At 43.6% G+C, this 25,283-nt stretch overlaps 1 protein-coding gene and 1 long non-coding RNA gene across 3 annotated transcripts in view; both read left to right on the top strand.

Moving 5' to 3' along the window:
* Positions 1 to 24,894, top strand: part of PRDM11 (PR/SET domain 11) — a 46,649-nt gene extending 21,755 nt beyond the window's left edge. The window contains exons 5-8 of one of the 2 annotated variants that reach the window (XM_081001581.1): positions 734 to 801; positions 15,588 to 15,775; positions 20,072 to 20,707; positions 21,478 to 24,894. In XM_081001581.1, the coding sequence (XP_080857707.1) occupies positions 734 to 801; positions 15,588 to 15,775; positions 20,072 to 20,707; positions 21,478 to 23,639 (3,054 nt within the window). In that variant the 3' untranslated portion in view covers positions 23,640 to 24,894. The remainder of the gene's footprint in view (positions 1 to 733; positions 802 to 15,587; positions 15,776 to 20,071; positions 20,708 to 21,477) is intronic. The other variant, XM_081001582.1, reaches the window with a different exon arrangement.
* Positions 812 to 5,099, top strand: LOC308475450. Its single transcript, XR_013985208.1, has 2 exons — positions 812 to 2,413; positions 2,451 to 5,099. It is a non-coding gene; the product is annotated as an uncharacterized lncRNA (long non-coding RNA).
* Positions 24,895 to 25,283: the final 389 nt, after the last annotated feature.

The following is a 25,283-nucleotide window of genomic DNA, read 5'->3' as shown; positions in this document are numbered from 1 at the left end:
TGCAAACTATTTTTGGAAGCCGAATGTCCAACAGGGCTTCTGACTGGCTACAGGAGCTTCCTGCAGCCAATCAGAAGCCGCGATTTGGTTTTCGAACGTTTTGGAAGTTGGAACAGACTTCCGGAACAGATTCCATTCGACTTCCAAGGTACGACTGTACTAAAAGTCTAGAGCAAGATTTTTACTATTGAAGCATGAGTCCCTTGGAAGCAAACAGTTCTTCTGTAGACTGTCTCCCAGTTCTCTCCCAAGCTAAATGGTAATACAGTGGTGCCCCGCAAGACGAATGCCTCGCAAGACGGAAAACCCGCTAGACGAAAGGGTTTTCCGTTTTTGAGTTGCTTCGCAGGACGAATTTCCCTATGGGCTTGCTTCGCAAGACGAAAATGTCTTGCGAGTCTTGAGATTTTTTTTTTCGCTTTCCCCCCCCCTTTGTCTAAGCCGCTAAGCCTTTAATAGCCTTTTAGCAGCTAAGCCGCTAAGCCGCTAAGCCTTTAATAGCCGCTAAACTGCTAATAGCGCTAATCCATTAAGCCGCTAATAGGGTTGCTTCGCAAGACGAAAAAACCGCTAGACGAAGACACTCGCAGAACGGATTAATTTCGTCTTGCGAGGCACCACTGTACTGCCCAAGAGATAACTTAGAATTGAGATGCTTAGAATTGAAAGTAAATTGCTACGTATCTTTCTTCTGGTGGTGTATCCTCCTCCCTCACCTTTCCTCTCTTTCCAGATTGTTGATAAGAACAACCGCTACAAATCCATAGATGGGACCGATGAGACTACATCTAACTGGATGAGGTGAGTCTAGTTCTTGTCTATTTCACCTCCCACTTCCTCCCGTGGGATTTAAGCCCTAGGGGAGGAAGGCTGCATGTTACTTACATTCTTTGTGGTTAGTGCTTTGGAAATGACTGCTGCCTGCCTGAAGCTTTTGCTTTCCGATTTTATCACTCCGCATTCTGGCAAGAGACAAACATTTCCGTTTTCTGATCTGCTTCGGTATTTGAGTCGTCAGGCTACATTTGCAGCAAAGAGAAGAGCTTGGATCAACATTGACTCCTCCCAAAGTGGCTCATTGCTTCTTTATTATTCTTTATTATTTGCTTTTCTGTGTTTTTAACAAAATTTGTTGGTTTCCGGGGGTTGTTGGCAAATCAAGAAAAAGGAAATTCTCCCTAACCCATCTTGTTTGGACTTGCTTGTTTATTGAAATTTGTTGTCTTCCTCGTTGGTTATAAAGGCACAATTGGAGAAATAGAATTCATTAGTGTGTTTGGTGCATCTGCAAAGCTAGGAACACCCACAATACAGTGGTACCTCGGGTTAAGTACTTAATTCATTCCGGAGGTCCATACTTAACCTGAAACTTTTCTTAACCTGAAGCACCACTTTAGCTAATGGGGCCTCCTGCTGCCACCGCGCCGCCGGAGCACGATTTCTGTTCTCATCCTGAAGCAAAGTTCTTAACCCGAGGTACTATTTCTGGGTTAGTGGAGTCTGTAACCTGAAGTGTATGTAACCCGAGGTACCACTGTATTTTTTTTTCTTATTGCCTGTCACTGACAGTTGTGATGTGTTTGTTCCTATTTCATTTTAAATTCCTTTTCCACTCTGCTCATAGAGCACAGAATAGGTTAACCTATTTTAAGGTGTTCCTGCTTTCTCATTCCCTAAAGGACAGCTTTTGAGAGAGACAGGTGTGTGTGTGTGTTTATGTTTGTCTGTGCTACTTACAAACTTGGCTCTATAGCAACAGAACTGAAAACACGTTGAAGACACTAATAATGGTGTTGAATTTTCCTTTCTTTTTAAATCCATGCATATATTGTGTTTTTCCCTTCTATAGGTTGGTTAGTTTGTGACTTAATTGTGTTATAGGTGAATCTAAATGAGGCCAAAGAATTATTAATCTAGCTGTGCAAAGCAATCCAGCTGGGAATTTAACAAGTTGATTATATACTTGCAGAAAAGAAAAGGGCAAGCCATTTAGATGTTATATGAGCATTACGAACAGTAGCCATAACACAGTGCTGCAGTGTGGAGTGCTTTTGTCCTACCCAGCCTTACCTTTTTCTGGGTAACTCCATTCCATTCCCCCCTACTTTTCTACTCTCTCTCCCCCCCCCCCCAAAAAATAGACACTCTTGTCAATGATCATATTCTGTCCTCATTGTGCTGCTTCTTGGGCAGCTGGTCGGCCACTGGACTAGATGGGTCTTTGTTGATCTTATGCTCTCATTTATCCCCACACCCAGTCTCCCAACATCAAGTGCCATGTGATTATTACTGGGTGCTTATAGTGCATCACCGTGACATCCAGGGATCACAGAACTGCAGAGCTGGAAGGGACATCTAGTCCAACTCCCTGCAATGCAGGAAATTGCAACAAATAAAATTATTATTAGTAGTAGTAACAGAAGTATAATGCCCTGTAGATACAGATACAGTATACAGAAGTATAATGCCCTGTAGATCTCAGGGTGGTTCATAACATAAAATTACAATATAAAATAACTTGGATAGGTGAGCAGCCCTACCCACATGTCAAATGTGACCTGCAAGGGGTAGGGGTGATAAGGATTTGGATCACTGACCACATCAGGTTCCCCACCTCTGCTATTGCTTGCAGAATTGCTTGCAGAATTCATAATCTATAGCATCAGCTCTTCCAGCCCTACCTGGAGACTGAACCGTGGTCCTTGCTCTACCATTGAGCTATTACCCTACCCCATTCCAAAGATTATTTCTGTACATGGTGGTTTTATGTGCTGCTGTTGTAAAACTTGTTCCCTGTTCTCCTTGAAAGCTTTATTTAATTTTTTTTTTTTTTTTAAAAGGCCTACCCAACAACCATTTACGCTAAGGGTTCCTGGCCATGAATACCACCAGCTAATTAGGTGTTGTGTCCTGTTTTGATTGTCCTGTAATTTGCTCCCGGTGGATCTCTTGCTCTTAAACTTAAAAAGAAAAGAACAGATGGATGGATGGATGAAACTCTAACTAGGGCAGTTAAGCTGATAAGAAGCTGTCTTGTACATTTTCTAAGGGAATTCCTTTATCCTAGTGTTCTGCTCATTCAATTTGCAGATGACACAGAAAGGAAAGCTGTAAAACACTCAAGGATAGTAGAGTGCATTGACGAAGCAGAGAAGTGAAGAGTGTTTATTAGAGTTGATTTTTCAGCTGAAAAGGGTGTCATAACGCTAATACCCTTCGGCAGCTTCAGGTGGCAGGCCTAGGTGTTGGACAGTCGAGGTGACCATGTCCTCTAGAAGACAGGAGAAGTCAGGGCGCCACCTGCACCTTGCTTCAAAAATCAGTCTGGTATTTTAAAATCCATTCATAGGTTATGTGCAAACTCATTTAAGTGTCATACGCATCAGTGTTGTCTGAACTTCGCTACAGAGTGTGAAGGCACTTTGACCCCCCTCCCTCTTAGCTTGCTGCCCCGTCACTTTCATGCTCTCAGATGTTCTCCTGTTGTAGCTGGCTGTACTTCCCTCTCTTTCCTTTTGGGGATGCTTCTACCACCAAAGCTTATGGAAGGAGAGATTGGACATACAGAAAGTGGAATCTCCGCGGAGATGGGAGAGAGGGCGCTCATATTCTCCGCAGCTGAGCAGCTCTGATTGAGGGTGGAGAAGTGCAGTGTGCTTCTTTTGCACTAGCAAAGGTGAACAAGGTGGCCAGCCACTGCCTTTCAGCATCAGACCAGGTGGCAGTATTTCAGTGATCACTGCACGCAGCTACACCCATTTGAGATGGTTCTCTACCTAAGAATTGCTCAGATACGAGACAGTGGTGGCTAATCGTGTATCTTTCTGTTGTTGATTTTTGCTGCTATATTTTAGCTTGGTAATTTGTATTTAAACGATTGGATCGTTGCTGCTTTTATGTTTGTAAGCTGCTTTAAGCAACTTGTTTTGCAGGAAGTGGGGAGAAGGGTATACAGAATTTTTAAAATAAATAGAACAGTTATTTTATGGCTTGCACTGTTCAAGGGTGATCCAGAGTGCTGAAACCATAAAATAAGTGGAAAAGATAGTTCTGACATTACATACAGGGCCCTTTTAAAAACAGAAGCTAAGAGGGCCGGGTGCCCCCTGCCCTCCCCATGATTTCTGTTGCGGTTCAGATATATTTTAAAGAAATATATAGCTTAAGAAAAATTTAATAACCAGACTGAGGCTGCAGTCCTAAGCACTAGGGAGTAATTCTCATTGAACTCTGCACAATGTGCTTCTGAATAACGAGGTTTAGGAGTGCAGTGTGATTTCAGTTTCCTTTAAAACAAATGGTTATAGCTGAGATTTAGATTCAACAACATGCATAAAAGTTGTTATTTAGACGAAATAGAGCATAGCAAGGCCACTAGAGCCAAAACATACGGGTTGTATGAATAATTCACGTGTGTTTATCCTATTCTTGCCGCTTTTGTATGCGATGAGCACGTTACGCTCCATAACATGGAGGAGGTTTTGCTTGTTTGTTTTGCTGAGTATTTGTCATGTATGCATGGATGGGAAGTCTCAATTGGATCCATGGAGGGGAAAAAGGTACACATGTAGCGTACAAGGTAATAGGATATAGTCATGGGTACCTGCTAAATTTGTAGTGTGGGATGGTCCTGAGATAGCTGGTGGAAGTTCTGATGTCAACCTGCAACAAAAATCTTGCAAAACATTTTAGGGTCTGTGTGTGAGTATAGAGGGAATGCTTTCTGCAGGAGCTCTCACAAAGTTATCTACTGTTTTCCCAGTCCCTTCTCCCAAGCCAAGTTGTAGGTTTGGTTCCTCTTAGTATCCCACTCTTCATTTGTTTCTGCTTTGTCTCAGTCCCTTTTACTTAGTAAAATCCACTGATGATATCTTCAGCAGATACAAAAAGGGGGGAATTAATTGAGAGAAACTTAGTAATACCCATTTTAAAGGTTCTTGAGTCACAATCGGATTGCTGGACTCAATGACCTATCTTTTAAAGAAGTAAATCCATGTAATTTGTTCTGTATCAAAGAATATGTGCTATATATTTTTTTCTTTTGGAAGAATGATTGAACAGAGCCTCCAAATACCTGTTTTAAGTGGAAAGATTACATTTTTAAAAAAAGAACATGGTGCTTGTGTATGAATTCCCCCCCCCCAAAAAAGCCCCCACTTTCTGACACTTTCTACATTTAGCGGTGGGAAATGGAAAGCTTTATGTGAATAGAGGAGAGGAACCTCGGCAAGCTGGGAGTGAATGTACAATTGGTCATGTATCTTGCTTGTAACGGTTTGGGTGCTTCACATTGATTTCCTTTTACCCATTTGTGCTTTGTGGGATATTGAACTCAAGGAACATGACAGAACGAAAGAGGAAGCCCAAGTTCTCCAGGGAGGAGCTGGACATTCTGGTCACGGAAGTGACTCGGAACGAAGCCAGGCTGTTTGGAAGGGAGACGATACGTCTATCCCACGCAGACAGGGACAAGATCTGGGAAAGTATAGCCAGGAAAATCACATCGGTGAGCCAGGTCCCCAGGTCTGTGAAAGATATTAAGCACAGGTGGGACGACATGAAGAGAAGGACCAAAGACAAACTGGCATACATGCAGAGGTCCCTCTCCAGTCCCAGCAGCCCGGGGAGGCCCTCGGCCATTGTCCTGACCGCCCACGAGAGAGCCATCGAGTCGACGCTGCATTCGTCACGCCAGATGCACGGCTTCCGGAGAGCGGATCTGGACGTGGTTGACAGCCCATCAACCAGCTGTAAGTATTACCTCCCCCCTGGTCCCCTGCTGAACAGATCAGTTCTGACCAAAGAACTGTATGTATTGCACGAAAGGTCAGCCCTGCCCTACTAGCGAAACTGTTATCTCTGGTTGGCGTTTCCTGTTGCGCTTTGGTTCTCTCCACCCTATTTCCTCCCTCAGCCTTGGGTTAGGAATAGATTGTAGGGAGCTGCACCTTGAATGAACTGGCATGAGCTGTGCTACTTCGGTCAAGTTAGCAAAAAAGGGGATAGGTATTTTCAGTGCCCATGGTCTGTGGAATGGCAAATGTGAAGATGCTTGGAAGGTTGTGTTGCACACATTGCCGGAGGGAAAGGGAAGACCAAACATTTGAACCAAATCTTCACCCTTAATAAATCCAATATATGGGTCACTAGATGAGTTCACAAGCTCATAAATGTGGATATTTCTACATTGCGCAAAGGTAGTCGTATGTGGAGTTGGCGTATCCATGGGCAATTTGTATGGGCAATGCCATTGATCTTTCCACCAATGTACCATGATCAAGGGATTGCCAAAACCAATCTTACGGCATGCAAATGTGTGTACTTGAATCATACAGTACTTCATCTCCTATCAAGAATTTCCACATTTGTGATTATGTGATCTAGCCCTGGCACTTGTATATACAAAATGGTGCCAGGGTTTTGTCCATTTTAACATCTTACCAGGTATTCGTGATATTCAGGACAGCGTTTACAAATGTAGGGTAACAACTATTTTTCATTGCTCTTGTGGAAACGAGAGATTGGCAGTATGCTTCTGGCTTGCAGCTTTTGATCTAGTAGACTAAACCTGAAGAAAGTTCCGTAAGTGCATAGGCTGCACTTATCATCAAGGTCTTCTCTAGTTTTCCCTGTTCAACAGGCAGCACTATGGTTTAGGCTTATAAGGCTCAGCTAGCCACACGGCAAATATAATTAAGTAGTAGGAGAGGTCTATGACCCATTGCCTCATGCTTAGTTCTAAATGCTAGCCACTGCAACAGAAATTCTTGCCATGAAACATCCAATGAGATATGGCCAAACTCCTATTTGTTGGCTTTATTATTCTGTACTAGTGTTAAACTTCCTCTTCAGGATTATATTTGATAAAAAGGAAAAGCATGCAAAAACTGCACTAAATCACTTTTTACAGTGGTGAAGCCTCTTGTCCCTGATAAGGAAGAGCTTTGGTGTGTGCAGAAACTGGAAATGTGGTGTTACCACTTGAGAGCTGCTTCCTGTAAACCAAGGGAATGGGTAGATGATATCAGTGTGGTGCCCTTCCAGATATTGCCCAAGCCAACATGGCCAATCCTAAGGGATGCTGGGAGTTGGAGTCTAGCAACATCTAGAAGGCATCACACTGATCTTTCCAGTATTGTCTTCTTCAGCTGCCATTGGCTTTCCAAGATTCTGACAGGGGTCTCCCCTTTCCTTGCCACTGAGATCCTTTATTGGATGGTACCTGGGACCTTTTTGCAAGCTGAACTATGGACTGCTTTGGGTTTACTAGTCCCTTACAAATTGACAAAGATTACTTAATGGTGGATGACTCCTCACAGGAAATGATTCTCTGCAATTGCTGCTGCTGAATGAAATGACTTTGGAAACTCTTAATATAAAATCAGAATGTGATTAGATTGATAAAGCAACAGTCATGGTGGTGGTTGTGTACACTTGAAAGTCTACCATTAACTCTCCTCTTCTCTCAGGATGTGCATAATTTCAGGGTTTTTTGTTGGCATTTTGTGCCCCAAAGAAAAATCTATAGTTGGCCTTGCATCTAGTGACTTCAAAGCAGTCATCTTAGAGGGATGCTAAGCAAAATGCGTTTTGTAAATGGACATTTGCATTACACAAGAAATTCTTTTTAAAGGAATCAACGCCATAGTCTATTCCTTGAAAAAATCTCTTTCTGCATTTTACCAAAATTCCAAGTTGAGTGCTTGCTTCTCCTGAACTTATTGAAATAGAGATTTTCAGAAGAAAACATTCATGTAAATAATCTGGTGTTTTCTGTTTCTGTTTCAAGCTGACGAAGATGTGGAGGTGCCCGGCCCCTCGCGGCAACACCACTTTTCATCACTGCAGAGGCACGCAGAAGAAGCTGACCTTCTCTCCATACCATCATACCTTCATTCTTCTTCTCTGTCAGATCACTCGGATGTTATTAACCAAAGGCAGGAAATGAGGCAACCAAACCCATGTTCCCAGTCCTCCTTTAGGCCCCCTCGGCCCTATGCCCAAAGCCCACCCATCTCTGGCTTTGACCGCCAGCTCTTTGACACCCACATTGAACAGACGGAGCTCTTCAGGCAGTTCTGTCAAGAGCTGGTAACAATCCACAGAGACATGGCAAATAACATGCTTGTGATCAGCCAGAGGATGTCTGACCTGACTGGGCAGGTCAGCCAGATGTGCCAGACCTTGACCAAAATCAAGGACGAGCTTCAGACTTTGAACAAGGGTCAGGTTCCCAGCACTAGCCAGGTGGCAGCACCAGTGAACCCTTCTGAACCCAAGGCAGGGAATAGCCAAAGCCATCCCAAGCAGACGCCTCTTCCTCGGACGACTAGGTCACGAAAGAGAAAGCACCACTTCTAGCTCCCTTCGTATTAAACAGGAAAGAGTAGCTGATGTTGGATTAGAAAAAAAAATCATTAGCATGACTATTGGGGAAGATCAGTGAGAGTTCCCTATAAAGATGAATATAAATTATGACAGTTTAGCAGTAGGCTTTGCTCTGTGCACTTGGAAGCGCAGCACCTTGCTTGCCCGCCCTGTATTAGAAGCTGTGAACACCTTAAATACACACAGGTGAAATTTAATGGCTGTCTTGCTCTATGGAGTCAAGGTGCACATAGATTTGTTTCCTTAACCTTTTATGCTCAGGAAACGTTACTTAGGCTTTGCATTTAAATAATTGCACTTAAGGTAAAACAATCCACAAATATATGCTCCCCCCCCCCTTTTACTTCTGCAAATGCACTATGTGGATCTAAGAGCTGTAAACGGACTACATTCTTTGCCATAGTTAGCTATTGTGGTTTGGGGTTTGAGTACTAAAGCTGGGTAGATACTGACAAAAGGAGGGACGTGGAAAAATAGGAAAAAACAATGCCTGCTTCTGAAGCGCGCAAAGCACCACCCAGCACACTGGACTTACTCATCAGCTTTTTCTGTCAGGTAGCAAAAGCAGTTATGGCAGGTGTCAGCCACTTCAGGCCTTTAAGAGGCATTATCTAGCAGAAATTGGTAACATTGCAGTCCATAAAAACAAGTGCATTCTTTTGAAAGTAACTTGCACTGAAATCAGTTTGCTAAACCTGCTAGAAACAAGTTTTGAATAAGGTAAACCACTGGCCAGCCTGCTAATTTTTCTACCTGGTCATGCCAGACTACATCTTCAGTTCTTTAGGATATTAATAAGAGTAGTTCAGTAATCCCTCAGTTTAAATGGGGGTTACGTTCTGGAGATCGCACCTAAAGCCAAAATTGCATATAGGCAAAACACATTGGGTACAATGGTGTGTGGAATTGCCAAAGCTTCTTTTCTTCTGGATGCCCATCCCTCTTTCCACCCATATATATGTCAAAGCTGAACGCACACAAGTTAAATGTGCGCAAGTTGTGGGCTTACTGTATACCAAGCTGCACCTTTTTTAAAATAAAAAATAAAGAGCTCACAAATTTAACCTTTTTTGTTGAGGGATGGCATTTTCAGAAGCAACTAACTGGAGCATGCTCAAGTGCTGGCTTTGACACCAATGTAATTCTCCTGACATCTTCAGAATTGCTCTTTTGTTTGCAAACGCGATGCCGTCTTTTTAAGCCCCTTGTCTTATCACAGGCTTGCTGGTGCGTGTTCTCCTTATACCAGCTTCCTGCTTAACAGGAGTGCTGTGCATGCATTCAAATGAACATGTAAGGGCTTAAACTGGTGCAGCAGGTGTTACCCACTCCCACCCGTCCCCCAGACTTCCCACATTGAATGGTTTCTGATCTTAGGGAGGTATGCAAGTGTGTCCAGCCAAACGCTCCCAAGTCTTCCTACCATACACAGGAAAGATGCGGAAGGAGATGCGCCTGGTACGCACAGGGTGGGTGCGGATGGCATGCGCATGGTTGCTTGCCCAGTTTAAACTCTCATACAATTCTTTTGAATCCAGGAATAGGGCAAACAGGAGATGCAAGCTACTGCCTATGTGAATCAAGATTACTGTCTACTTAGTTCTAAATGTAGTCTAGCCTGGCCTGTTAGGACTCCACTATGGTTCTGGAACTGGATGTTTGATCATATTCTCACACCTGCTATAGTACATAAGCTAAAATTGCATGTGCACTGTACACTTTTCATACCTGCACCTGCTCTTCTGCACCCTATGGATGGGATGTCAAGAGTTGAGACACAATCCCCTTATAAAGTCATAGCTGCAGTAGTCTACATTCCACAAGGCCCTTCTGGCAGTGAGGATAAATTTTGGGTGCACATTTATCGGGGAAGGGAACCCTAATGAACTCAAGGAGACTTCCTTCTACGTAAACACACATAAGATTGTGCTGTGAAGGTTAAAGCGTGTTGGGGCAGCTCCAACTCCACTTTCCCTGGGGCTACTTAAGACCAGAGTTCCCTGAGAGGAGAAGGCCAGGCCAGGGTGTTAGTGCCACCAGCTCCTGAAGTAGACCTGAGATTAATTTGCACCATTTGTTTTGTATTAATATTTTAACCCGCAAACCTCCTTGGATGCCTTGATAGAAAGGCTTCATATAAATGCGATAAATAAATGATGAAAATATAATCAGACTGGTTTTTGAAAGCTTATTTCAGAGGAAGCTTCACTTTTCTGCAGTGTTGCCACCTATTTGCAGGGAATTTAAAATCCATATGGCATTAAATGTGGATCACTTTTTTCGTGAATTAACAAAGTTCAGCATTTGTATACTTCTGAGGCAGGCATAGCACCAGTTCGTTGCAAATTAATGTGAAGGAAATAATGGCGCAGGGTCTGGAAGTGCCTGGTCCTCAGAGCTTTCCACCACCGAAGTGGATGGGTTTTGCTCCCCTCCAAAGCAAGTCTAGATTGTAAGCTCCTTGGAGTAGAGACCTCTTTCTTTTGCTCTTCTTAACCCTATAAAGGACCATGTCCATTGATGGCACTCTATAAATTAAATAACAGGAATGTCGTCTGTTACAAAACTCCTGGTGTCTCATATGTGCTTGTCTCCAAGCCATTAGGATGAATAAGGTTGCTTTGCTTTCCTGTTTCAAACTTTTGTGATGTGTTGTTGATTCAGCTATCAGTTCTTGGAGAACTGATCCCAGAGACAAAAAACAAGTTGGCATTCTCAGCCACCGCTGACCTTTTCTGAGAAGCTCAGGTGCTTGTGGCCTCTGGATTTCTGGCACTTGGGAGAAATGTACACGCTGCGTGCTTTCTTTTAGAACAGGATAAGAAGCTGTAAAGCTAAGCTTGAGGAATCTGGGATGTTAATATATAGAGAAACATATCTGGGCAAATGAAGGTATGTCCCATGATTTATTTATTTTCCATGGGGAATTAGCAACAAGGGATGAGTTCTTTGCTCTCTGAAATGCTTTCTTTGTGATCATCCCCACAAGGGGATGTTGTATGTGATTGTGTATACCTGGCATGTTTTAAAGTGCCCCTTGTTTGACTGAAATGCTGTGCTTGCCCTAATATTTCTTATATATGATGGAAATTTATGAGTATTTTTGTTAACAATAAATATATAATACTTAAAACTCAAACTCTTTGTTGGGTAACGTCTTTCCTTCTCTACATGGGTGCTTTCAAGTTGTGTTCTGGAGCCTGTGTTCCATTTCAAGGATAGTTTACAGCTTACATATCTCTGTATGGTGCACAAATAGCACTTTTCTATCAGGACACATTTGTCAGATTGGGGTGGGTTTTATGTTTTTTGTTTTGCTATATTTTACGGACAATTTGAGGACAAAAAGCATTTGCTCATCAAGAAGGAGCAAAAGAAAGGTGAATGGTTTGGAAATGTTCCCAGTATGAAAGTTTGTTCATGTGCCTAAAGATCTACAGAAAAAGCTACAAATCTGCCCATTTGCATTGTTATACAAAAAGCGACCTCACAAATAGTAATGTTCCAGATTTCATCTGCCTCGTTTATTATTTTATTTATTTCATAAAAATTTATATACTGCTTGAGTTGTAGAAAACCTCAAAGTGGTTTACAAAACTGATGAGATTACTACAACTTCTAGCACCATACAGCTTACCTGAAACAGCAATAAGGATTTCATGAGGATCTTGCAAAGATAGTTTGGAGATCTCAGCTGTCCATTTAGGTATATCCAAGAGTTGAGCATCCATGCATGAAAATTTCTTACAGCTTTTTCAGAGACATCTTCTGAATCTCTAATTAGATTTTGGGATTGCTTGTCACAGCTTGTCACAGCCTGTATAAAAGCACATATGCATACATAAAATGGTGACTCATTCTTTCAAACAGATTACTACAACAGTTGCTTTGGGACAGGGAGACCCTTGGCCAGTGCTTTTTAGCTTTCCCAGTGCATCTGGAAAAGAAGTAGATGTTCATTTAACTGAATGGAATTGTTTAATTTAGGACTGATTCTGAGCTTTTCTTCCTTTAAAAGAAAATAGAGCAATCACCACCAGGAAAGAAAAAAACCCTGGTCAGAGCAACTCCTGTGTCCAAATGTCTGAGGAGTGCATCGGATTTCAGCAAACCCATGAAAACTTAGTGCAACTGGGGAAAGGAGTGAATCTTGAGAGTTGCTGCTGAGCTGGAATGGCACCATCTTTCCCATCTCTGTCTTCCTCTTGGCTTAGCAAATCTAGGCAATGAGGCTGGGGTGGGGGAAGCTTAGTTACAAAGTCAGAAGCTGCTCTGTTCTTCTTGACTTACCCTACAGCAGTGATGGGGAATTTGCGGCTCTCCAGGTGACATTGGGCTCCCCATCATCCCCCTCCACCTTGGCTGATGGTCAGAGGTGATGGGGATTTGTAGTCCAAGAAGAGTTGGGGGGCCACAGCTTCCCCATCTCAGCCCTGCGGTGTCCAGATCCCTTGGCTTTGTGCATGTGTCTTCTCCCCAGTCACTCAAAAATATAGATGGAAGCAGCCCCCTCTGTATATTGGATTGTGAAAGAAGTTGCCTGCACACTCATAGCATGTGTGTAATACATTGAGTTGTCAGTCGGTCAGCAGAAAACTAAAACTGAGGCAGAGAGGGGAAGGGCAGCTCACTTGTATCCGAGGGGTCTGGATCAGTGTTAAATACGCCAAGTTCTAAACAGCTTTTGTCCTGTCACTTATCTGCTACGCAGTAAATGAAGGTTTGGAGTCTAGTGTTCACCTGTCTCTTTTCTGACGCTATGATTAATTATTTTGCAGAAGTGTAGTGCAGTGCAATATGAGCATGACAGCCAAGTATGGTCATCGGACACATATTATAAGGATATTAATGGAAGTGGCTGGTGTGGTATGTGATAAATCACCTTGCGGGGGAAGAGCAGAAGCTGTTTCTGCTGTTAAAAGGGAGTAGTCCCAGGAGTAGCTCTTATGCTAGCAGAAGTAATGCGGCATGACCTCTGCCCTCTCTCTTATTCAGACATTGCCAGCTCCGCAATATAGATGCAATCCACTAAGCACAGTTTGTGCACAATCATCAGTAACTCTCAATTAAATTTGAAACATGGCTCCCATACAATTACTGGAAAAATACTCTTGCTCCAGCAACCTCTCTCTCTCACTCAGTACCAAGCCTAGGTTTTAGTAACGTAAGTTTTTCATATTGTCTCTGCCCCTCACCTGATAACTTGCTTACTTTTATGCATGCAGATTATCGAAATGTGCACACCAAGGATTAGTGTGACTAACTAGGTAAAGCTAATGTGTCAAGATGGCTAAGAGATGCAAGCAAGTTCGTTCTTGATTCAGATCCTCTCCCCCATGGACTCTTAAGGTTTCTTTAGGCAAGCCACTGTCTCTCAGCTGCTTCATCTGTAACATGGCAGCCAGTGGTTACAGTGGTGGGCTTGGATGGAGGACACTTGAGTTAAAATCCCTACTCTCCCATGTAGCTCACTGAGTGAAACTGGGCCTGTCACTGTCTTTCAGCCTAAACAACTTCAGTGTAGTTGTGAGCATAAATAGGAAGGAACTGTGTGTGCCTTCTTGAGCTCCTTGTAGAATAGACAAGCAATAAATTCATTAAAACAAGGGAAAGCAAGACTGATAAACTTTACAGCGTTAATAAGAACTACCCCTTTGCCCACCTCCAGAAAGAAATTGACTGTAGGGTAAGTCTGGAGAAATCCTGGAACAGCATTCAGGGAAAGGAGAGGATAAATTGTTCCATCAGGCCAAGCAGAGATGCTTGCACTGATGGCATGAGCTCCTTGGCACTGCTTTGAATTCCACCCAATAACTTTGGAACACAACTTATACAAGTGCTATATAATAAGAACTTTCTGCATTTGCCAGATAAAGAGTACAGTGGTACCTCAGGTTAAGTACTTAATTCGTTCCGGAGGTCTGTTCTTAACCTGAAACTGTTCTTAACCCGAAGCACCACTTTAGCTAATGGGGCCTCCCGATGCCACTGTACCGCCAGAGCATGATTTCTGTTCTCATCCTGAAGCAAAGTTCTTAACCTGAAGCACTATTTCTGGATTGGCGGAGTCTAACCTGAAGCGTATGTAACCTGAAGCGTATGTAACCTGAGGTACCACTGTACTGCCTGCATGCTGTTTTGTAATATTTTCACTGACAAATAAAATCCCTGCCATGGATTTTGGTGTTACCCTTGAGCTGTAACTTAGTGGCTTGGTGATGGTAGACAAATGGTTTTCTCATGAGGTTGCCAGAATGACACCCAACTTTGTGAGAGCCAGTTTTTGGTGTTTGCCTATTTTTTTGCGCTCATGACAGTGGCGATTGTGTGGTTGCCTGACAGCAGCCTTATCCCTTGTAAGTCTTGACAGTAAGAAATCCGACTACCACCTTTGTCCCTTTCCATTTGGAAATCCTTCGTTTCCAAACAGAAAGAGATATGAAATTAGATCTGACATTGTTTTTCTATCTTTTTTACTGTTGCTGTTTCTTATTGTTGTAGTGCTTTGGAATGATTTGTGGGAAGCGATTTGTCAATGATATCAATCAATCGCTGAGAAAAACTGACAGGGGGAGCTGATGCTGGTGCAAAGTTTTCAGATGCTGAAATGCTTCTCGCTGAGCAGCTGCTATGTGGAGGGTGCTCAAAATGGCTTCTTTGCAGCAGCTTGTTCTGTATAGTCCCTTTACAAGAATTGGCTGCTGGCTACCAGAGTGGGAGTGAAGCTTGAGGAACAGAGAAGCAGTGAGGTCCAAGGGCCCAGCATCTAAGGCCATTGTAAACACTTTACAAGCAGGCATGTGCTTTTCGGATATTGAAGAGGAACCTGTGGCTCCCCAGGTGTTGGAATTCAACTCCCATTATCCCTGACCATTGACCATGTTGGCCAAGGCTGCAGGGAGTTGCAGTGCAGCCACGTCAGGTGGGCTTCAGGTTCCTCGTCCCTGTTTTAAATGTGCTGACAACATTGGTGTTACTAGACAGAGGCAACAGCTGTATACCAGATTCAAGAAGCTGTTTGATATTCCTTCGGTGTGCATGTTATTTCCTTGTAGCTTGTTGCATATCATTATTCATGCCATTCAATACTCCTCTGCCTGTGTCTCCCTTTTGAAGGTCACTCATGCTGCACTGTGGCTTCTGTATGTTTCCTTTCTGTCTAAGCCTCCTTGTAAGTCAAAAACTGTCCTTGTTCTCAGGTATGTGGCCATATCCCGGGAGGAGAGAGAACAGAACCTCATGGCGTTCCAGCACAGCGAGAGGATTTACTTCCGGACCTGTCGAGACATCCGGCCAGGGGAGAGGCTAAGGGTCTGGTACAGCGAGGATTATATGAAGCGATTGCACAGCATGTCTCAGGAGACCATCAACAGAAACCTCACAAGAGGTGGGTGCCTTTCCCTTCCCCTTTTCTGTCTCTGAGTTTGTTCTAGCATTCTTCTCTGACAAAGATGGCTTCTGAAGCAGCTACAAACATCTCTTTTTGGGTGACAGGGGGGTTAAAACCAGCAAACAAAACATTCCATATCACAAAATGACTGAAATGAGCAGAATGCCTGGTTGAAATGAAATCCATCAAATAGCACTGTTGGGGCTGTGTGTGTGTGTGTGCCAGCTGATTTTATGCCTGCCTGTGAGTCAGAAGCATTAGGTCGAAAGAAATGCCCTTTGCTGGACTGGATTTTCTGGCTTGTGGTTCATTTTGTAGGGTCCTCTTCCCGTTGCAAAATAAATATCTAGAGGGACTTCACAATATTACGCTGGTGACAAAGAGCAGCAGGCATTTATACACATCAGAGATATATCTTTTTATATAATAAAAATGTAAGGATGTCATCATGAGAGCCTTCGTTGGAGGATTTGTTGAGCCACATCACAATCCTGGAAGTCTGGGTGGGGTGGGGGAGCAAAAGTGAAGGCAGGTTGCACAACAGCAATGGCCATGGATTGGGAGTGAGAAGAGAGAGACACTGAGAGGGGAAGAGTGGTGATTTAAAACAATGGCAGAAGTTTGAGTAAATCGGGGATGGAGAGACAGCAATGGCAGCAGGGGGTTGGCAAGTGAAGTGAGACACAGCCCCAGGTGTAGAGATAGATTGGTGGCAGTGCCCATTAGCTGTTAAGGTAATTTGAGGACAGGTTATTTGCGGCGGGAATTTCTGCCAATAGTAGAGGAATCTCCCCCTTTTCTTACATGCGTTCTGTCCATAGGCCATCAGTCTAAGACTGACAGGTATTTGCTGTATGGGAACTGTGGGTTCCTTCCTAGAGCGAGAGCCAGCTTCCATGAGTCAACCTGAAGGTGCTCCTCAACAGTCTCCAGCACTGATGAAAGCGGTTGGGAGAGAAGAATGGGGAGGAGGGACAACGTTAAGTTGTGGTGGTCGCTTTTTCCTCCTGCTGCCTCCGCAACCCTTCGTGGGGTGTAAAATATTTTGCGTTCATCGGTGCAAAATGTAACAGGTGTCATGGCCCCGCAGTATGAGACGACATTTGAAAGCGTGTGTGAGGGCATCATTCAGTTGGAAGTCTCTTGAACGGGACTCCGCAGAGGAGAAGGGCCCACACACTTCCACCCTGGTCTTGCGCAGCTGCAGTCCTGTCTTCTTTGGTTTCACTAAAAGAACTCTCCCAAGTTCCTAGCCATGCCCAGTTCTGGGGGGTAGAAGTAAACACAGCAAAGGTAAAGGAAAGTCCTTTCTGACCATTCCAATAAAAGGATCTCAGGTGTGTGTGGTGGTGGTGGTGGTGGTGGTGTTGGGGAATTGCCTGAAATCTCAGAGAGCAAGTCATTATTGAACTAGGCAGGCCAATGGTATTTCTCAGAATCAGGCAGTTCTGTATATCCTATGGGCCCTGTCTGCATGAGAACGTACTCTGCTGCTAAATCACAAGTGCAGGGCGCAGATGCTGAATGAAAAGGTACAGTCTGGCACAAGGGTGTCTGTGGCACAGAGCTCTGTCTACAACTGGGGTTGGGCTTTATGTGCAAAGACAAGCTAGAAATATTGTGTGTGTGTGTGTGTGTTTTTAAAAAAGTACAGAAATACCTTGTCAGTGTCCGTTTCATCACCACAAACCGCAACAGGAAATCCTATGCAGTCACCTCTTGAGTATTCTTTCATTGAAACACCCGTGTTCCGGAAACGGTTGACATTCATTTGGTTAATGACAGCGCAATATATTATGTAATTCTACACATAGGAAGAGTAGCTGGAAGCCAAATTCAGCATTTGGCTTTTAAAAAATTCAACACTAGAACAACGTGCAGAATTCATGCATCTCCGTTTAATGAGTATTTTTCTTAAAAGTTCCTCGGCATTTTGATTTAAGAAAGTGGCTTCAAATCTTGATAAGGTCCAACTGGTGGATACCCAAGAGTTCTTAAATTTGGATCTGAACTTGCTGCCTTCCTGACAAAAATAGGCAATCTTCCCCTGACTGGAGATTAATCCCAATATGGGGTTTAATTGCTCGTAATGGTGCAATTCACATATTGGGGCGGTTGGCAGTCCTTCACCATGGAAGAGTTCTTGCAGTTGTGGTGCATTTTATTGGTTGCCTTTTATCTAGTACATACTCTTCATTGGTTAAAAGCTGTCTCCGATTAATTGGGCAGCACTTTAAAAAAAAAGTAAAAAAGTTAAGTAATTTTGATTCAAGAATCTATGGGTGCAGACATTGCTGTATAAAAGGCATTCCCTCTTCTCTATTCCAAATGACCGTGATGATGGTTGCTGCAGAAGGTGCTTGCCTAACCTAAAAACAGAGAGGGGATGCTTTTCTTCAGAAGCACTGCTTTATTCATATGCAAATGTATACAGAGTCAATTACTTAATTGACTAAAACCACCAAATGACTAAAATAGCAACCTTTCTATAAGGCGTGTAAATTAAGTGCATTTGCACATATTTAGTCATTTCGCTTAATTTGTTTGTCTCGTGTAGTTAGTCATGGGGTTGAAATTCAACGTTGTGCAGAGCAGAATTCCACAAAGTGGATGCCCCTCTAGGCAGAAGAGGAGGGATGTGAATTTTGCTGATTCTCTCTTCCCCTTGTAGTGTTACGTGCCTTACCCACCCACCCACCCCCATCTGCTCTGGACGGTTGGGACACCCTCCAAAACATCGTAGGAGGGGGATGCAGGAGAAAAGGAAACAAGTGAAAATTACCTCTCTCTGCCCACCCACCCACCCACTCCGGTCCATTGGAGTATCCAGTTTGCGCACAACTGCAGCATGCACTGGATCCAACTTACTTTTGTAAACAAAAAGGAGCTCTTCTATTCACAGAACAGCCCGTCTGGACCCAAACCATAGCCCCTAATACCTCCTAAGCCTGGCACCAAAGCTTTGCCTGCCACCACCTTCTGAGATTCCATCAAGTAGTCCCCAAACACATTTTTTATTTAATTTTTCCTCCCATGTGTGTTAGTAACGCGTTTTGTGTTTACAATGAAGATGGGTCCCCCAGGTTGATTGATTCTGTACTTAATACCAAATTACATACTATCATCAGATTACATGCACTGCTGTCCATATTTAGAATAGAAATAGAAGCCCAGTTGTGATCTACTCTTGTCCAAGAATACAGTGTAATTTGAAAGAAAAAAAATCTGCCATGTCTAATCTGGACCTGCAGCCAGTTGTCATACCCTTAAAAACTAATTAGGCTGTGGCATGGGCTCAGTCTTGCCTGGCTTCTTCATCTCTATAGCCAGACCCTAAGACTTGCGGCGTCAACAGATAAATGCTGATAATGAGGTGCCCATGCGCCATCACACTATCTGGAATTGTACTCACCTTCGTAGCAGCTTTAGACTTGCAGTTGTTCAGGACTTTGTTGCCAGCGTTTGAAATTTCTATATAGCTCTTACAAAAGCACACACGTGTTTCAAAATGAAATATATATACATAGCAGCATAAAACAGCACCTTGTTTGGGAAGCAACCATGTGTCTTGATGCTTGGAGTTATTTGCAAGATAAGAAGAAAGATGGAAATTGAACCAAACCCATCATCTTCTGAATTTCCAGGTAAGGATATATGGCTACTCCCTTTGTTTTAAGTAACTGCTAATATGCACAATCTCTCCACTTTATTTTGGTGAACTTTGGCTAGGGGCCATACATTTAGCAATCTTGTCGGGACCAACCTTGGAGGTCACTCAGAAGTCCTACCTCATTTTGCTAGTAAGTGATATGGGAAATGAGAGTGATTTCCTTGTGTTCTCACGCTTCCTGTCACTCTGGAATAGAAAAATGGTCCTTCAAGCCTACAGGTTTCACATGGAAATCTCTGCATCACACCCTTCATGTATTATTTGCCGGATACGTTTTACCAAGTAAAATTTATCTTTTCAACAAACCAACACATTGAACATTATTGTCTCATTCCAGCACAGGTTAGCTGCCTGTTATTTTAGACCACCTTCCTATAGTTTGTCTTCTCTTAAAACCATCTGAGGCCTACTTCTGTATGGCTGTCTCCTAGAGACTGTTTTCCCTTTTAAACAAATCTCCAGTCTTAGGTTTCCTGAGACCCTCATTCCAATAAGTTTCCTTATTGGTAATGCAAACATGTGAAAAATGAAGATTTGTGTGCTCCCAGTTTGCTTTTGCTTTGGGGTGAGGAATGTTGCGGAATTCCCACTGATAATTCCAACTCCTGATTTTTTCTTTCTAGGAGATAAAAAATTACTAAGGGAAAGGTCAGAAAGAAATCTAGAAAACCAAGATGATATGAGCTACCCCCTCGAGCTCACCACGTCAAAGCAAGGGAAGAGTTCCTACAAGCGCAGCTTTGAAGAAGGTGTGTCTCAACCCCAAACGAAGAAGAAGAAAATAGACCTCATCTTCAAAGATGTTCTAGAGGCTTCTCTAGAGCCAACAAAGATGGAAGAGCACAAGGTGATAAAGAATTCTACTCCTTCTACTAGAAAGTCCTCCAGATTTCAAGCGCGAGATGCCTCGGAAGGTTGTGGGCCTGGTTTTCATCACAGCTCTCCAAATCACAGTAGAGGCAGGAATGAGGGTGAGTGGAAAGTCCCCCGCAGCTCTAAAGACATTGGCCTGCTGGAAGACGAAGGGGAAGAGGCCTTGTCATTTAAAGTGAACAGCCCCACCGATCTGTCTCTGGCATCGACTCAGGATGATGCCCTTGAGATCCCGACAACCTCATTGTGTCCCAACTGTGTACGGTTGAAGAAGAAGATTCGCGAGTTGCAGGCTGAACTAAACATGCTAAGATCTGGCAAGTTAGCCGAGGCACCTCTACTACCTCCTCAGGTACCTGAGTACCAAGCATTTTCATACCCCTCAGGTAAGTTACACACAAGAAAAGTGTTCCTCAAACACTGTATAAGGAGTGCCATTTTGTTTGACATTCGTGACTAAATATGTTCCAGCATTGAGTGTTCTGAGAAGCACCTGAGGTCTCGTTGGTGGGTTTCATGAAGCAGGAACGTAGTCCTCTGAGCAAGTGGTCTTGGGATTGTGACTGTAATGATGAAACATGATGTTTCTTTTCACTGTAATCAGGCACCTTCAATAAAAAAATTCCATTGCAGCGAATTTGTTTGCTGTATTCTTGATGCATTCCCTTGCAGGAGAAAGAACAGCATATTGTTGTTTTTGAATCTTACCTAGAAATTGCAATTGACTCTCTTATGTTGAATATGAAATATACTGGCTTGTGGCATGTGTGTGAAGTATGTCATTAATATTTTCCCTTTGTCTCTTATCTAAAGGATTTTGTTGGTTGAATGCAAGTGTGCATTTCTTTATGAAGCTCTTTTCGGGACATGCTCTGTCATTAATGCCCTTTTGGGAATATGAAAGTAGTCAGAATATCAGAGTGGCGTTTGCTACCCAGGCTTGCATGGACTCTTGGAAATTATGATTTTAGATAATGAGGGGGGCTCAGAATGTTTATAAACCAAAATTTACTCTAGTAACATGTTCATTTTTTGCTGCAAATGGCATGAGTAGCCAAGGGGGGCATGTGGGATAGTTGTCTAACAGTTTTGTGTTGTTTCTTACAACCCTACCTTAAACCTTCTCCATTTCCCCCTCATTTCTTTTCTTTCGCAGCTTCGGAAAGCATCATGTCTGTTCCCACCATCATGGAGGACGACGACCAAGAGGTGGATTCAGCAGACGAATCTGTCTCCAATGACATGATAACAGCCACAGACGAGCCTTCCAAATTGTCCGCCGTCACCAGGAGGATTCGGCGCTTCAAGCAAGAGTGGCTCAAGAAGTTTTGGTTTCTGAGGTACTCCCCGACGCTCAACGAAATGTGGTGCCACGTCTGCCGCCAGTATACAGTGCAATCCTCTCGGACTTCGGCTTTCATCATCGGCTCTAAGCAGTTCAAGATACACACAATCAAACTTCACAGCCAGAGCAACCTCCACAAGAAGTGCCTGCAACTTTACAGGCTCAGGATGCACCCAGAGAAGACGGAAGAGATGTGCCGAAATATGACTCTGCTCTTCAACACAGCCTACCATTTAGCGATGGAAGGCCGGCCCTATTGTGACTTCAGGCCGCTTGCGGAACTACTGAGAAAGTGTGAGCTCAAAGTGGTGGATCAGTATATGAACGAGGGAGACTGTCAAATCTTGATCCATCACATTGCGCGAGCTCTTAGAGAAGATCTCGTCGAACGGGTCAGGCAATCTCCCTTCCTCAGCATCATTTTGGACGGGCAGAGCGACGATTTGCTTGCCGACACGGTTGCGGTTTACGTGCAGTATATCAGCAGCGATGGGCCTCCGGCCACTGAATTCCTCTCTCTCCAGGAGCTGGGCTTTTCTGCAACTGATAGTTACATCCAAGCGTTAGATAGGGCTTTCTCTGCCCTGGGAATCCGGCTGCAGGATGAAAAGCCGAGTGTTGGTTTGGGAGTCGATGGTGCTAACATCACTGCCAGCCTTAGAGCTAACATGTACATGACAATCAGAAAGACTCTGCCTTGGCTGCTCTGTCTGCCCCTTATGGTACACAAGCCGCACTTGGAGATATTGGATGCGATTAGTGGGAAAGAGCTTCCTTGCCTGGAGGAGCTAGAGAACAATCTGAAGCAGTTACTCAGCTTTTACCGTTACTCTCCCAGGCTGATGTGCGAGCTGAGGGTCACTGCTGCTACTCTCTGTGAAGAAACTGAGTTTTTGGGAGACATCAGAGCAGTGAAGTGGATCATCGGGGAGCAGAATGTACTCAACGCTCTGATCAAGGATTACTTGGAAGTGGTGGCCCATCTCAAAGATGTCAGCGGCCAAACACAAAGAGCAGATGCGTCTGCCATTGCCTTGGCTCTCCTGCAGTTCCTCATGGACTACCAGTCAATTAAGCTGATCTACTTCCTGCTGGACGTCATTGCTGTGCTTTCGCGCCTTGCCTTTGTCTTCCAAGGCGAATACCTCCTTGTGTCGCAGGTGGATGACAAAATCGAGGAAGCCATCCAAGAGATCAGCAGGCTCTCCGATTCTCCCGGCGAGTATCTCCAGGAGTTTGAGGAGAGCTTTCGAGAAAGCTTCAATGGCGTCGCTGTGAAAAACCTGCGGGTGGCGGAAGCCAAATTCCAGTCCATTCGAGAAAAGATATGCCAGAAGACCCAGGTGATTCTAGCTCAAAGGTTTGAACCTCGCAGCCGGGCATTTGTGAAAGCCTGCCAAGTGTTTGACCTCGCAGCTTGGCCGAGGAGCGCAGAGGAGCTTATGAGCTATGGCAGGGAAGACATGGTGCAGATTTTTGAGCACCTCGAAGCCGTGCCAACCTTTTCCACCGAAGTGAGCAGAGAAGGCATGGACCCCAGGGGGAGCTTGCTCATGGAATGGCGGGAACTCAAGGTGGATTATTATACCAAAAATGGTTTCAAAGATTTAATCGGCCACATTTGTAAATACAGGCAGAGGTTTCCTCTTTTAAACAAAATCATCCAGATCCTCAAAGTTCTTCCCACCTCCACAGCCTGCTGCGAAAAGGGGCGCAATGCCCTGCAGAGAGTGCGCAAGAACAATCGTTCTCGGCTCACCCTGGAGCAGCTCAGTGACCTTTTGACAATTGCTGTTAATGGACCACCTATTGCCAACTTCGAAGCCAAGAGGGCACTAGATAGTTGGTTTGAGGAGAAATCTAGCAATAGTTACGCACTGTCTGCAGAAATGCTGAGCAGGATGTCCTCCCTGGATCAGAAGCCAGTGCTGCAGAGCATGGACCACGGGTCGGAGTTTTACCCTGATATTTAGCAAGGAATGCCTCTCGTTTAGAAAGCTGTTGAATCCCTTTTTTAAAGAAAAAAAATCAATACTCTAAGCTTTGATATAGTATATGAAATATATATATATATATTATATGTATGTATGTAAAGCCCAACACTGAAAATTTAAAACTTATCTGATGGAAGCTAAGAGGAATTTTTATGAATGAGACAAGACTTAACATTTACTGACATCTTCAACCGTGGCAGCTGCAATGTAGGTGGCAACATTTCATTCTTCAGAATCATGTGCTGGGGCCATAGTCTATATTTTCAAACTGAATCGATGTTATAAGCTAGACGTGGCAGGCCAATGTCATCCTACTTCTCATTATGCTTCTGTGTGTATGTCTTCTCTCTTTCTGTCTCTCCTTCTCTCTCTGTTTCTTTGTTAGTTAGCAATTGAGCCATTTCAGCCCTCTACTAATGATGCTTAGGATTTTTGAGCCCAGTGCCTACATTTTGGTATTTCTTTTCCAGCTTCCCAATTTTCACGTAGGCTAGAGTGGATTCTTGCAGCTTCTTCTGATGATCTGGTTCATTTTCTGTTGTTTCTGTCAATTGGCCCATGATGCCCCTTCCTTGGTCTTAACCACCGGTGGGCATTTTCAGTGTAAGGCAAAACCTTTTTTCTGCTACTCCTGTGAAAATTCTACTAACGATTCATGTATCTTACAATATTGATAGCATGTTCAGATGAAAATAGCATAATGCAGAAGATGGGGAACTATTGGGGTGGGGTGGGGTGTTTTTGCATTTATATTTTTATATAGTAGACAATGAGAAAAATTAAATAAAACTCTTTACTGAAAACCCGGGCTGCTGTGGAAGCTAGAGAGCCAACGAGTCAAAGCCCCGTAACAGGGCAGAGACTCCAGGGCTTAAAATATGTATGCTAATTTTATGTTATTTATACTCGGTCTTTATCATCATAAATGGGTTGTGTCTTTGTTTGGGTTTTTATAAAAAGTGAAAGAAATGCCTGCCACATTTCTGTGGCAGGGGATATCAATGCAAGATCCGTCGTTGATTGTCGTCACATGACAAGGTCCTCTTAGGGGTTCACATATCCTCCGTTGAGTAAGGTTTGAAGTTCAGTCATCTGGCAAAAGAAAAAACGGAATGCTGTGTTTATTCCTGTGAACTGCTTCTTTCAAAGGGGTGCATGGTATGGCAACATATTTGCAGCTCAAATAAACACATCTGTGGAGATTTTTTTTTTTTTTTACTACCCCAACGCTTCAGGTTAAATAAGCCAAAATGAGCACAAAACCTCCACTGCTGACTGTGCCTTGCCCTGCTAATATTGCAGAGGGCAGCACCACAACAATAATGGACAATCACAGGAATAAAATGATTTTTTTTGCCCGGAACTACTAGGATGGCATGTTTCCAGAGGGACTAACCTTATGCCAGTCGGCATTGTTTTGGAAATATAGCAATGACGTCAGTTACACTGAACTTTTCCATATCCCCTCTCTCCACACACACCCTGCCATTTTCCTCCTGACCCTTCCTATTGGTCTTGGTGCTAAAGTATCTCTGGAACTGATGCTGCTAGCTGCTAGCTTTTCATTTACATAAATATATGATTTTATTTTTTAAACCGTACGTTTTCAGTGGTAATGTAGCA

This window comes from Podarcis pityusensis (assembly GCF_964106645.2).
Source record: "Podarcis pityusensis genome assembly, chromosome: 1".
Lineage (NCBI taxonomy): Eukaryota > Metazoa > Chordata > Lepidosauria > Squamata > Lacertidae > Podarcis > Podarcis pityusensis.
This window is presented reverse-complemented; position numbering and strand designations above follow the sequence as displayed.